The sequence below is a fragment of the Amblyraja radiata genome, chromosome 18 (assembly GCF_010909765.2).
Source record: "Amblyraja radiata isolate CabotCenter1 chromosome 18, sAmbRad1.1.pri, whole genome shotgun sequence".
Classification (NCBI taxonomy): domain Eukaryota; kingdom Metazoa; phylum Chordata; class Chondrichthyes; order Rajiformes; family Rajidae; genus Amblyraja; species Amblyraja radiata.
Genome location: NC_045973.1, coordinates 44144378 through 44158815, shown reverse-complemented (window position 1 = coordinate 44158815; position 14438 = coordinate 44144378). Strand labels below are relative to the sequence as shown.

At 46.7% G+C, this 14438-nt stretch overlaps 1 protein-coding gene across 2 annotated transcripts in view; it reads right to left on the bottom strand.

Moving 5' to 3' along the window:
- The window catches only part of LOC116983467 (protein shisa-5-like), a 123850-nt gene extending 109624 nt beyond the window's left edge, over positions 1-14226 (bottom strand). For both annotated transcript variants that reach the window (XR_004414696.1, XM_033037255.1), the window contains exon 1: positions 13947-14226. Coding sequence is in view for 1 of the 2 variants with exons in the window: in XM_033037255.1 (XP_032893146.1) it covers positions 13947-14010 (64 nt within the window). In the remaining variant the exon portion in view is untranslated. The remainder of the gene's footprint in view (positions 1-13946) is intronic.
- Positions 14227-14438: the final 212 nt, after the last annotated feature.

Here is a 14438-nt window from a genome sequence, read left to right as displayed (position 1 = left end):
CATGAATAACGTTTACAGATTATTGAGAAGCACACCGGATCAGGGAGGGAACTCTCAGCCTCTCACATGCTATAATGAGTGATACACAACACCTTGAGTGCTCTGCATTTGCAAGGGAATTTTATTGCACCCATTGATGAATCAGTAAATAAAACAAGCAGCGCACTAGATGGAAAACAAAGTCTCTTAAAGGGCACTGAAATCTCCAACATACAAGGGCATTTTCACACATCTTGGTAAATGCAACACCACAACAAGTAAGGAAGTGAATTGCTAAGGGGTTTATCAAACATTGAAATAATGCTGTAAATAAGAAGTAAAGCAAAAGAGCTCTTATCTGTGATCACCTCAAATTAAGCTGTGCAATAGAACGATTGCATAATGAAAAAATATTAACAGACAACATGACGTTATCTAAAAAATGTTTTTCTTACATTTTTCTAAGATGAGCACAGTTTTTGGATAAAACAACTGCAAATGTCTTTCCGACAAATTAGAAGAGAAGGTCACTCTTCATCTGGAATTAAACAGAATTAGCTTGGTTTCAATTGTCTTAAAAAAAAACGTTTCTTTCCTTCAGTGCGGTCTCCTCCTGCAGTGCTTCACTACAGCTTGGGCAGTGTGATGCTGACGTCTGTTCCTCAAATATCATTGTTCTGCCATGGCACACTACCCAGGGAGGGCTGAGTTGTAGTAAGCGCAGAGATGTTCTCTCTGCTCTTTGCCACTCCTTGAACTGGTGTTACCTGGCAATCCCTGCAGTGATACCATCGGGTGCGGCATTAACTCCTGCCCTCCAAGTACATGGTGTTATGTTTCCCGTGCGGACGTCAACCAAGTCACCCTCCTCCATGGCTGTAGCTGATGCTGCTGCACATCTGACACGGATAACGTTGTGGAGGACACATGCTGCAAACAACATTCTTGGGCTCCTGCTCCATAGTAGTCAGCAAGCAACGAAAATCTGCTTGAGAGGATTCCAAATGCGTTTTCGACAACCCTCCTAGCCCCGGAAAGCCTGTAATTAAAGATCCTCTGATCCCTTGTCAAATTCCTGTGTGGGTATGGCTTCATCATCCACAGCCTGAGTGCAAAGGCATCATCACCAACCATACTCTAGAATATGTCCAGGTTGTCTTCTCCTGGCAGAGGTTCGGGATCAGGGAATCCTGCTGTTCCATTTTCCATTGACTGCCCGAGCGGGCTCTCTCTCCAGATCCTGGCATCTGCTACACTGCCAGGTGTGCCCACATCCACATACAGGAATTTGTAGTCTGAGTCCACCACAGCTAGCAGTACCATGGAGTGAAAATTCTTGTAATTGTAGTATTTTGAACCTCCCTTGGGTTGACACTCTAGGATTGCTACATGTTTGCCATCCACTGCCCCACATGTATGTTTAAAATTCCACCGTTTATCAAAGCCCTGCGCCACTATCTTCTAATCATTTGGTGTTCTGGGGTAGTCGATCACATTATCCCCATATACATCAATGATTGCCTCTCGTACAATCTTACTCTGTTGTGGGCTACAAGAAAGTTGTAGCTGAGGCTCTTGTCAGGAGCATCCGCTCCTGATGCCAAATAGCGGAGTGTGATAGCTAGTCGCAGTGCTGGTTCCAGTGGCTTCCTCATATAGGTCTCCTTTTTTCCCAGCAGGGGACCCACAGTTTCCTTCAGCTCATTAAACAGCTCAGGTGTGATTCGTAGAAAGTTTTTAAATGCAGACAAATCCTCCTCTTGTAGCACATTCATCAGGTTATCATATTGTCCAAGCCTCAATCTTCTTTGCAAGAAGGGCTTCACCCACTGACACCTCTTGTTCTGCTTCCTCTTCACCCTTGTGCTTTCCCTTCTACCTTTCTTGAAAGGCTGATGATGCAAAAGGGCTGTTGCTGACAGCAGTAGATGTACTTTTAGTAACATCCACCTAACTTGTTCCTTCCCTGCTCTCATGGTTCAGAATGATTAAAAAAAAACCTGGGAGGCTTTTATTGTAAGAAAAAACCCCATTCATGACATCATTTCATCACATGATCAACTGAGCTGCAACCAGTCGACGCTGGTCATTGTTGGTTTTCAGTTTGGTTGTATGAGGTTGAAGGGGGTGTTGTTGAATCGCAGACCAATTTAACGAAGCCAGTTTTCAAATTAGTCGAAGGAGGTTGCTGTTGGTTGTAGGAGGTTTTCTTCATAGTTGAGGAAGGTTTTCAACATATATGCGTGAGGTGGTAGGCGGTTGCAGGTCACCTCGACCTTGATTTTTTTTTTGGGTGGGGCGCAAGTCACCAGAGGTTTCCGTTCAGGTTTCCTAAGTGGGACAGGGGCTTTACTGAAATCCATGTATACAACATCTACAGTTCTGCCCTCATCAACCTATTTGGTCACGTCTTCAAAAACCTCTATCAGATTTGTGAGACACGACCTCCCATGTACAAAACCATGCTGATTATCCTTAATCAGCCTTTGCCCATCCAAATGACTGCATAACCTATCCCTCAGAATACTCTCTAGTAACTTTCCAATTACAGATTGTAAGTTCACCGGCCTATAGTTCCCATCATTTCCCCTGCAGCCCTTCTTGAAAAGAGGAACAGCATTTGCCACCCTCCAGTCTTCCGGCACCTCTCCTGTATTTAAGGACGACTCGTAAATTTCAACCAGGGCTCCTGCAATTTCCTCTAGTTCTCTAGAGATGCTATCTGGTCTACTGAGTTACTCCAGCTTTTTTTTTGTCTATCTTCGGTTTAAACTAACATCCGCAGTTCCTTCCTACACGAGGGGTGGATTAATGTTGGCAGAGAGAAAGGGGTGAGGATGTTGGGGATGAAACGTCCACAGGGCTGCGAGTGGTGGGAGGAGGAAGGGATTGCTGGCACAATTCCAGGAGGGAGGGAGAGGAGTGAATGGATGCATGCAAATGATTTATCTGGCAAGTACATCCAGGTTGATCTTGCACTGAGTAAATCACTATGACACATCTTAGATAACATTGGCCCTTGAATGAAAAATAATTTAAAAATGCTGCTCAAAGTTTTGGGACAGAGGGAAAAGAAGCCTGTTCTGCTGCAAGGGGGGGTGACTGCACCTTTTGGGTCCTGCAGCCCAAATGCTCAGTTATCTGGCTCCCTGCACTTTGAAATGGAGACCTGCTCAGCCTGCCTGAGACAGCAGGAGTTGGATGGGCCGAGAGAGGGGTTTGTGTGGCCACTCGGTGCGGAGAGAGGGGCTCCCTTTACCCTGAGGCCTGCACAGCGAAGACAGGCCATTCCTGGGCCCAGCACCAGCTTCTCCATAACACGGCAGTTTCAGTTCTAGTTATAGCTCATTGTCACGTGTACCGAGGTACAGTGAAAAGCTTTTGTTGTGAGCTAACCAGCCAGCTGAAAGCCAATACATGATTACAATCGTGCCATGTACAATGTACAGATGTCAGAGATGTCAGAGATTATGGGGAGAAGGCAGGAGAATGGGGTTAGGATGGAGAGATGGATGAGCCATGATTGAGTGGCAGAGTAGACTTGATGGGCCGAGTGGAAAGTAGAGTGCGTTTAGTGCAAGGTAAAGCCAGTAGAGTCTGATCAAAGATAGTCCGAGGCTCCCTGAAGTAGATGGTAGTTCAGGACTGCTGTCTAGTTACGGTAGGATGGTTCAGTTGCCTGATAACAGCTGGGAAGAAGTGTGCAGATCCTGTACGCTCTCTCATCCCCCTCTTGCTGGGAGCATTGAAAGCTGCCGTCTCTCTCTCTCTCTCTCTCTAAGGTACACAAAATTGCTGGGGAAACTCAGCGGGTGCAGCAGCATCTATGGAGCGAAGGAAATAGGCGACATTTCGGGACGAAACGTCGCCTATTTCCTTCGCTCCATAGATGCTGCTGCACCCGCTGAGTTTCCCCAGCAATTTTGTGTACCTTCGATATTCCAGCATCTGCAGTTCCTTTTTGAACACGTCTCTCTCTCTCTCTCTGTTGGGCTGCACAGCTCTCCCCTCTCCTGAGATTTCTCTATGGCAACAAGCTCAACGTTGGTCATTAGCCATTGAGCTTGTTACTATAGAGATTGACTGTTTTATAGATGCTCACACCAGCCAAGTAGCTGACACTAAAATGAGATCGCCCCTGCAGCAATCTGGTCAATCTCTTGAATTTAGAGCACCGAATGACGTCAATAAATCAACAATGAGTTCAACAACGGCAATCGATGCTTTATTTTTTAACCCTGGGGCTCACTGATCATGTCCCTACATTCTTTGCTCTTATTCTCTTGCCATTCTACCACTTCCTCCTTCAAGACATTTGTTAAAATTCCCCTCTTTGATCACCTATTCCAGTATCTTCTTGCATCTATGAGGGGCATTCGGAAACTGTGGCAGTGCTTGCAAGCCATTGCTTCCTACAATGTGAAACTAAGTGGCTCAAGTGATGGCAACACATCACTCCTGGATGAGCTCAATGTCTTCTCTGATCACTTTGATGGGGAAAACAATGAGGTACCTTCACAAACCCCCATAGTTGTCAATGGCACTACGATCACAATCTCCAAGGCCAACAACTGAAGATCCTTCACAATGGTGAACTTCAGAAAGTGTCTGGTCACATACTTAAAACCTGCACTGACCAGCTGTCTGGAGTTTTTGCAACATCTCACTTCCACGACCAGTGCTCTCCACCTGCTTTATATACCAGTGTCCAAGTCCAGCTAAGTGATGTCCCTCAACTACAACCAACCCTAGTCTCACATCCATTATAACGAAGAGTGTTTGAGAGGTTGGTTGTGAGACACATCAATTTCTACCCAAGTAAGGAACTGGACCCACTCCAATTCACCTATTGGCACAACAGATCAACAGTGGATCCTATCACGCTGGCTCCCCACTCTGCAATGGACCACTTTGGCAGCAATAACGTACATGTCAGGCTGTTGTTGATCATCACAACAGCCTGTTGAGGTCGGTGTTCAACACCATCATCCCCTCTAAACCTTTCATCAAACTACAGGAATTGGATCACTGATCATCACAATGCAACTGGATCCTTGATTTCTTTACCGGCAGTCCTCAATCAGCACTACTTAGCAAAAACACTTCCTCCTCGACAATCATCAGCATGGAGCACCTAACCTAACAATGGCTGCTGCCTTACAGCGCCAGAGACCCCGGTTCGATCCTGACTACGGGTGCTGTCGGTATGGAGTTTGTATGTTCTCATGACCACGTGGATTTTCTCTGGGTGCACCGGTTTCCTCCCACACTCCAAAGACGTACAGGTATGTAAGTTAATTGGCTTTGGTAAAATTGTAAATGGTCCCTTGTGCATAGGATAGTGCTGTGTATGGTATGAGCGCTGGTGGGCTGCTGGACTTGTTTCCACGCAGTATCTCTAAACTAAACTCTGTCACTACTCTCTCAATACCCATGACTGTATAAACTAGAAACAGCTACAATGACATCTTTAAATTCGCAGACAATACCACCATTGTTGCACGAATAATGGATGAAGCTGAGTCAGGGTACAGGAAGGAAATTAATGGTCTAATTCAATGGTGTCAGCACAACAACCTTGTTCTTCACATTTCAAGACCAAAGAGCTGATTATTGACATCAAGATGGGAATGCCGGGAGCACACAAACCCGTCTTCCCTGGTGGAGAGAGTCAACGGCCTCATGTTGATGTTCATCCATATCTATCGCAGTCGCTGCCTCAAAAAGGCAGCCAAAATCATCAAGGACCTACACCATCCTGGCCACACACTCATCTCACCATTGCCATCAGGAAGAAGGTAAAGGAGCCTGAAAACTGTAACGTCCAGGTTCAGGAACAGCTTCTTCCCTACAGGGAAGACAGATGGCACAATGGGCTAAGTGTTCGGCTGGCAACCGGAAGGTAGCCGGTTCGAATCCCGCTTGGAGTGCATACTGTCGTTGTGTCCTTGGGCAAGACACTTCACCCACCTTTGCCTGTGTGTGAATGTGTGTGAGTGATTGGTGGTGGTCGGAGGGGCCGTAGGCGCAGATTGGCAGCCACGCTTCCATCAGTCTGCCCCAGGGCAGCTGTGGCTACAGAAGTAGCTTACCACCACCGAGTGTGACTGAGGAGTGAATGAATAATGCGATGTAAAGCGCCTTGAATATTAGAAAGGCGCTATATAAATCCCATCCATTATTATTATTATTATTATCAGGCTATTAACCACAACAATGAATAAACTCTGTGCTGCAAAAGACTATGTTATTATTTGTTATTTGCACTATATTTGTTATTTATTGAACTTTTTCTTTTCACCCCCATTATATACAATGTTTGCATATTCACACATTCTGTGTGCTGCAGCAAGTAAGAATTTCATTGTCCAGTCCGGGACATATGACAATAAAACACTCTTGACTCTTGTAGAGGATGCACACCCTTGAAGATACTGTAAGTCCTAGGTGTAGCACAATCGTAGAGCTCAGAAACTTAAGGAGATTCTGCACGCCAGTAAATACTCCATCAAACTTCTACAGGTGCAACGTAGAGAGCTATTGACCGGTTATGTCATTGACTGATCATATCGCAACCAACCCGAGAACGTAGCAAGCTGCAGAAAGTGGCCATCATTGCTTGTACCATCACAGGTACTGAACTCTCCACCATCGAAGGGATCTACAGCGAGCGCCGCCTTAAGCAGACAGCTAATATTATTTAAGACCCACCATCCTGGTCGTGCTCACACCTTGCCAGTACCATCAGGAAAAAGGTACAAGAGCCCAAGAACTATTATCTATCTCCAGGTTCAACAATTGCTTCTTCCCATTAACCCTCAAGCTCCTGAACTACACTGCACAGCCCAAACGACAACCCTACCTCAGCAACAAGCTACTGTGGATATATTTTATAGATTACACTTTGTATCTCAGCTTGCGCTATTACAGTCTGGTTACCCAGTATAACTGATAATTCATTGTGTTTTTCTATTGCGTATTTATTTATTTAGAGTTAGATAAAGCTCTTAGGGCTAACGGAATCAAGGGATATGGGGAGAAAGCAGGAAAGGGTCTCTGATTTTGGATCATATTGCACGGCGGTACTAGGTCGAAGGGCCGAATGGCCTACTCCTGCACCTATTTTCTATGCTTCTATCATTTTTTTGTCTTAATGTGCCTGTAATTCAGCTGCAAGTAAGAATTCCAATGTTCTGTCCAGTCGACATGATAATTAAACACTCCTGATTGGATTCACTCTTGGTTCAGTGGTAATGCCGTTTGATATTTGCTCCGTGAAGCAGCTTTTGGCTCTGCACTGCATTAAAGGGTGTGGATAAATATACACAACCATTAACACATCAAGTTAATAGGATAGTTCCAAATTTTAAAAAGTTGCTGACTCAGCAATTTATACAGTTGCTCCATTCCATATATATCCATTCGTTATAAACAAGTCAAGCAGTGAACATTCTCCACCTGCCATCCATTGTCTACATATCATAAATCGACAGCTTACTTTCACAGAGTTCGTACCTTTAAAGCAGCAAAGGTTTCCAATGCGTTTTACAACTTCATTTAACACCAAATCACTTTAAATGAGTTTGTGACAAGAGCCTAGCATTTGGACAAAAATAGCAGTTTTTAGGAACAGTTCAAATGAGCAGCATTGGTTCTGGGAGATTTAGGTTGGGAGTTCCAGGGTCAGACCAGGACCTTGAAACCTTGGTCCAAAACCAACACTACAACCTCCAAACAAGCTCCAAACTGCATAGACAGCGTGGAAGAAACATGCCCTCTCGACACTAGACCCACCTGCCTGCGTTTGGCCCAAATCCCTCCAGCCTGTAGAATGGTCTCGGCCCGAAACATCACCCATCCCTTCTCTCCAGAGATGCTGCCTGTCCTGCTGAGTTACTCCAGCATTTTGTGTCAGTCTGAAGAAGGGTCTCGACCCGAGACGTCACCCATTCCTTCTCTCCAGAGACGCTGCCTGTCCCGCTGAGTTACTCCAGCTTTTTGTGTCAGTCTGAAGAAGGGTCTCAACCCGAGACGTCACCCATTCCTTCTCTCCAGAGACGCTGCCTGTCCCGCTGAGTTACTCCAGCTTTTTGTGTCTATATCCTCAGCTTCGTTGTTGAAGGATCAACATTTAAGGGCATGGATGAGCTTGGAGCAGCCAAACCTCAAAGAATAGGAGGAAAAGGAGCCTGAAGGAATTGCACCGGTCTCTAGACTGGGACATATTTTAATAGAACACTACAATTGGACCAAGCAGAATTGGCCAAATGAATCAGAAACAAAATGGTGATGATGGGTGCCAGGAATCAGAAGGTTGATGCACATCAGTTAGTACATGCATGTGGCACCCAAGAAGATAGCGATCAATAGTTTGAGTAACAGGTCAAGCTTGGATTTGACTTACAAGGCAGGATTTATATTGCAGCCATTTCTAGAAGAGGAAATACATCCATCAGCACTGAAGATGCACAAACGAGTGGCCGACATGGTGGTTTTTAAAAAAACCCCACAGATATCACCCAGAACAATTTTTCAGAAAATGTTCTCAAAAATAGATTTGCAGTTAAGGGGATTCCACAAGTAGATGAACAAAATTCATAATTGGTTGAATTTAAAACTGTCTACATTTGTAAATGGTTAAAATCTCGTTGCACTTATGTGCAATGACAATAATATATATTATTATTATTATTATTATTAATTACTTATTCTGCATATTATAAATCAATGATCTGAATAATTTTTCTACAGGGAGGCAGTGTGGAGCACAGGTAGTACTGCTCTAATGTGATCGTTGCGTGCTTGCAAAACCTGATCTTCTAGAAAATCGCCTTACAAAACAACTCAAAAATAATATTTTAACAACTAAGAGTTTATTTTTCATATTTGCAAACTAAAAATACCAAAGACCGTATGTTACATTGTTTAATTGAGTATCATTGCACATGATAAACAGAAGCAACTGCTTATCAATTGCAATCAGCACCCGCAGTGTAACTGACAGACTGGTTTTCAAGGGACAATGGTGTCCGATTACTGCAGGGAGGCTACGCAGAAATATTTGTGTTTCCAGGAACAGCTTTTTCTCCTGTTTGCCAATTTACAAAGTAACACTCGCCCAGTTCCCGATCGAAGCTGCATTAAACCATTCGGCTCACATAATACAAATAGTGTTCCCCGATTCACTGATCGTATTATATCCAATTTACAACGTGCAAACATGCGAGAACTACCTACTATGCAAGCAAAATATATGTTTAAGAATGGAGTATCGTGTGGCCTGATGATATATTGCTGCACCAGTTTAATGGAGACATTGTATTGCATTAAACAAGTTTTGTTTCTATCTTGTTTCTATCTCTGCCTCATCTCCTGTAAAAACAGAAAGGAACTCAAAACCATTACACCTTTCTTACTTTTCACACTGCAATCCCTAATTCAGTACAACAAATTTGCATTGGCTTTATGTGACATGCTCACACCCAGAGGGAATTGATACTAAAGTCAATTACATGTAGAAACTTGCTGTCAGTGGAGAGGTATAATTCAATGAATACATGCCGGAGTCTCTCAGGCTCTAAGTAATCTTCCTATCCATACATGATGCCAACTCAACACTAGTCTAAAGATGGAGTCGGAACACAGGGGAACTCGGATCTTGTAATGCCAGTGGTATATTTGTAATTCCTTTCATACTGGTCATCCTGATGAGCACAGTCTGGGCATTGTGAAACACAATTCTGAGCAGGGAAAGTAGCCAAACCATGCTAACAGGACAAAGGACTGGCAAAGGAGTAAGTGGAAAGGTCAAAGATTCATGGATAAACATATCCATCCACAACAACGCCCATGGAATCAGCAAACATGTCATTGATGAATGATAAGAGAAATAAAACATTTGGTGATAAATAATCAGGACTCTAGGCAATAGTATAAAATGTATATGATTTCTCTGGTGAATCAACACTAGTGATACCGGAGCATGGTTCACATTCATGAAACCACAACTCCCATTTTACAAACTATGTAGCTCTTTCAAGCAGAATCCCTGGAGAACGGATAGATCATTTTTCAGGTAGGGACTCGTCTTTAGACTGATTGTGAAGTGGGAAGCAAGAGGAAGAAAGCTAAAAGAGATGTGTGGGTGTATGGAACAAACTGCCAGAGGAGGAAGTTGAGGCAGGGACTATCCCAACATTTAAGAAACAGCTAGACAGGTGCATGGATAGGACAGGTTTGGAGGGATATGGACCAAACGCGGGCAGGGACTGGTGTAGCTGGGACATGTTGGCCAGTGTGGGCAAGTTGGGCTGAAGGCCCTGTTTCCACACTGTATCACTCTAAGCCTATTGCACTTTATCTGTTTATTGTGTATATATATATTCTATGGTATATGGACACACTGATCTGATCTGTATTTACGCCTACAATTTTCTGTTGTGCTGCAGCAAGCAAGAATTTCATTGTCCTATCTGGGACACATGACAATAAACTCTGTGTTTAAGAAGGAACTGCTGATGCTGGAAAATCGAAGGTAGACAAGAGTGCTGGAGAAACTCAGCGGGTGCGGCAGCATCTACGGAGCGAAGGAAATAGGCAAAGTTTCGGGCCAAAACCCTTCTTCAGACTGATGTAGGGTGGGGGGGGGGGGGGAGAGAAGAAGAAAGGAGAAAGGAAGAGGAGGAGCCCGAGGGCTGAGGGAGAGCAGACAGCAAGGGCTACCGGAAATTGGAGAAGTCAATGTTCATGCCGCTAGGGTGCAAACTGCCCAAGCGGAATATGAGGTGCTGCTCCTCCAATTTCCAGTGGTCCTCACTCTGGCCATGGAGGACGCACAGGACTGAAAGGTCGGATTCGGAATGGGAGGGGGAGTTGAAGTGCTGAGCCACCGGGAGATCAGGTTGGTTAATGCGGACTGAGCGGAGGTGTTCGGCGAAACGATCGCCGAGCCTGCGCTTGGTCTCACCGATGTAGATCAGCTGACATCTAGAGCAGCGGATGCAATAGATGAGGTTGGAGGAAATACAGGTGAACCTCTGTTGCACCTGGAATGACTGCTTGGGTTCTTGAATGGAGTCTAGGGGGGAGGTAAAGCGACAAGTGTAGCATCTCTTGTGGTTGCAAGGGAATGTGCCCGGGGAGGGGGTGGTGCGGGTGGGAAGGGAAGAATTGACCAGGGAGTTACGGAGGGAGCGGGCTTTGCGGAAAGCAGACAGGGTGGGGGGGAGATGGGAAGATGTGGCGAGTGGTGGGGTCACGTTGGAGGTGGCGAAAATGGCGGGGGACTATTTGTTGTATGTGACGGCTAGTGGGGTGAAAGGTGAGGACTAGGGGGACTCTGCCCTTGTTGCGAGTGGGGGGGGATGGGTAGAGAGAGCAGTGTTACGGGGTATTGAAGAGACCCTGGTGAGAGCCTCATCTATAGTAGGGGAGGGGAACCCCCGTTCCCTGAAGAATGAGGACATTTCCGATGCCCTGGTGTGGAACACCTCATCCTGAGAGCAGATGCGGCCTAGACGGAGGAATTGGGAGTAGGGGATGGAGTCCTTACAAGACGCTGGGTGGGAAGAAGTGTAGTCTAGATAGCCATGGGAGTCAGTGGGTTTATAGTGGATGTCAGTCAGAAGTCTATCACCTGCGATGAAGATGGTGAGGTCAAGAAATGGTAGGGAAGTGTCGGAAATGGTCCAGGTGTATTTGAGTGCCGGATGGAAGTTGGTGGTGAAGTGGATGAAGTCAGTGAGTTGTGTGTGGGTGCAGGAGGTAGCACCAAAGCAGTCGTCGATGTAGCGGAGGTAGAGGTCGGGGATGGGGCCCTGGTACGTCTCGAACAAGGATTGTTCGACGTACCCTACAAAGAGGCAGGCATAGCTGGGACCCATGCGCTACGCCTTGTATTTGGAGGAAATGGGAGTCAAACGAGAAATTATTGAGTGTAAGGACGAACTCCGATAGGCGGAGGAGAGTATCTGGGGATTGGTTGGTTCTCCGGTCGAGGAAGAACCGGAGGGCTTTGAGACCAACCTGGTGGGGGATGGAGGTGTAGAGTGACTGGACATCCATGATGAAGATGAGGGGATGGGGGCCTAGAGAATGGAATGTCCGGAGACGATGGAGAGTGTCTGAGGTGTCTTAAACATAGGTCGGGAGGGATTTAACCAGGGGGGATTGGATGGAGTCGAGGTATGTGGAGATGAGTTCGGTGGGGCACGAACAGGCAGAGACAATGGGTCTACCAGGACAGTCAGGGTTGTGGATTTTGGGGAGAAGGTAAAATCGGGCCGTGCGGGGCTGGGGAACGATGAGGTTGGAGGCTTGGGAGGTGCAGGGAGCCGGAAGTGATGAAGCCAGTGATGGTGCTAGAGATGGTGGCCTGGTGCTCATCTGTGGGGGTCATGGTCCAGGGATAAGTAGGAGGAGGTGTCCGAGAGTTGGCGCGTGGCCTCAGCTTGGCAGAGATCGACGCGCCAGACTACCACGGCATCTCCCTTGTCGGCGGGTTTGATAACCCAGTCTGGGTTGTTGCGGAGTGAGTCGATGGCTGTACGTTCAGGGGGGGGAGGGGTTAGAGTGAGACAGGGGAGTGGAAAAGTTGAGGCGGTTGATGTCCCGCCGGCAGTTTTGAATAAAAAGGTCTAAAGCCAGAAGATGGCCATGAGGGGGGGGGGTCCAAGAGGAGGGGGTCCGTTGGAGACGGGAGAAGGGATCAACAATGGGGGCTGAGGACTCCTTCCCATGGAAGAACGCTGTGAGGTGGAGGCGACGGTAGAAGAGCTGCAAGGCGTGGTGGGCGCGGAACTCATTGAGGTGGGGACGAAGAGGGAAAAAGTTAAGGCCCCTGCTGAGGACACACTGTTCGGTGTCAGAGAGGGGGAGGTCGGGGGAGATGGTGAACACAAGACAGGGGTGGGGGTTGGGGCCGGAGGAAGGCAGGTGAGTGGACTGAGGCCGAGGCGATGTCTGGTGGGGGGTGGTGGTCAGGGAGGAGGCGGGTATGAAGACTGTAGTGTGGGTGGGGAAGAGCTGGGGTCACATGGTTTGAGGGGGACAGGGAAGACCCAGTGGAACCGCCACTGAGGTTACCAGGGTTAGGGGGACTGGCACTAGGACCAAACTCTCTTGACTTGACTCTACTCTCCCCTCGAACCTTCTCCCTTCCCCCACAATCAGTCTGAAAAAGAGTCCCTACCAAAAATATAATCTATCCATGTTGACCGGACCAGTTGAGTTACTCCAGCACTTTATGTCTTTTTTTCTTTGTAAACCAGCATCTGCAGTTCATTGGTTCTACATTCTAGCTGGTTTACATGTCCACCAGTCAAAAGGCACATTGGCTGATTACGTGGAGTCGTTGCACGACACATTTACTTCCTTAATACATTGTGCAAACATTAACCACATTCTGTTTGGTTCCAGTAAACAGCTCTACTTTCTCTCAGAGCTGGGGACAGTGGTCAATGTAGATCATACATCGTGAGTTCATGTCTGACCACCCCCCCTCCTAAACCAGCAACCAGAACAGTTCGACTCCGTACTTCCTCACAATGAACCCCGTCGTGAAACTTCAGGCAAGGACCCCCCTTTCCGAAAGACCACCCCCAGCTACTACCCACCGCGTGAGATCCAACGAAATCGGCAAGGCAGAAGAGGGAATCGAACTTGAGCCCTTCACTAATCTGTGGTCTTTGGGGTGGAGAGGGAGAGGGAGAGGGAGAGAGAGGAGGGAACGGGACCCGCTGAGATATCTAACAATAGACACAAAATGCTGGAGTAACACAGCGGGATATCTAACAATCTTTTTCCCCCCTTTAAAATACAGTCTGACTTCAGGAAACTTACTTTGTGCTGAAGACCAATTGTTCGTGACAAAGGGGGAAATATCACCGAACAACATCTTAACAAACGGGACTTGAGAGAAGGGTTTAAAATCAACGCGAAACATTGCACACGATGAAACAAAAACTCACCGAGAGGTAGATAGATGACAACACTCCAAAGGGCGCTGGCGATGGGCAAGCGTGAAGACGCCATTGAGTTCCAGAGATGTAATTTCCCTGTGAGTTTCTAAAAGGGTGCGCTCCACACACACACAGAGCCGGCCTCCAGGCAGCGAGCGAATAACACACACCAATCTCTCCCCCAACTCCTGCCTGCCTCCACTCGCAACCCCACCCGCAACAACTGCTAATCTCCAAACACCACACGCGTCAGAAAGCCAACTCGCCCCCGCGGGGCGTGGAAAGAACCGAGCAATGACTCATCTCGGTGTATCTCTGAAACATCCAGACAGTGCCTCCCACAGTTGAAACATGCACATAGCCCGGTCCTTTCCTCGGGAGCGATGTGTAGGAAGGAACTGCAGATGCTGGTTTACACCAAAGATCCTATAGATAGACACAGAGAATGCTGGATTAACTCAGCGGGTCAGGCAGCATCTCTGGAGAGAAGGAAATGAGACC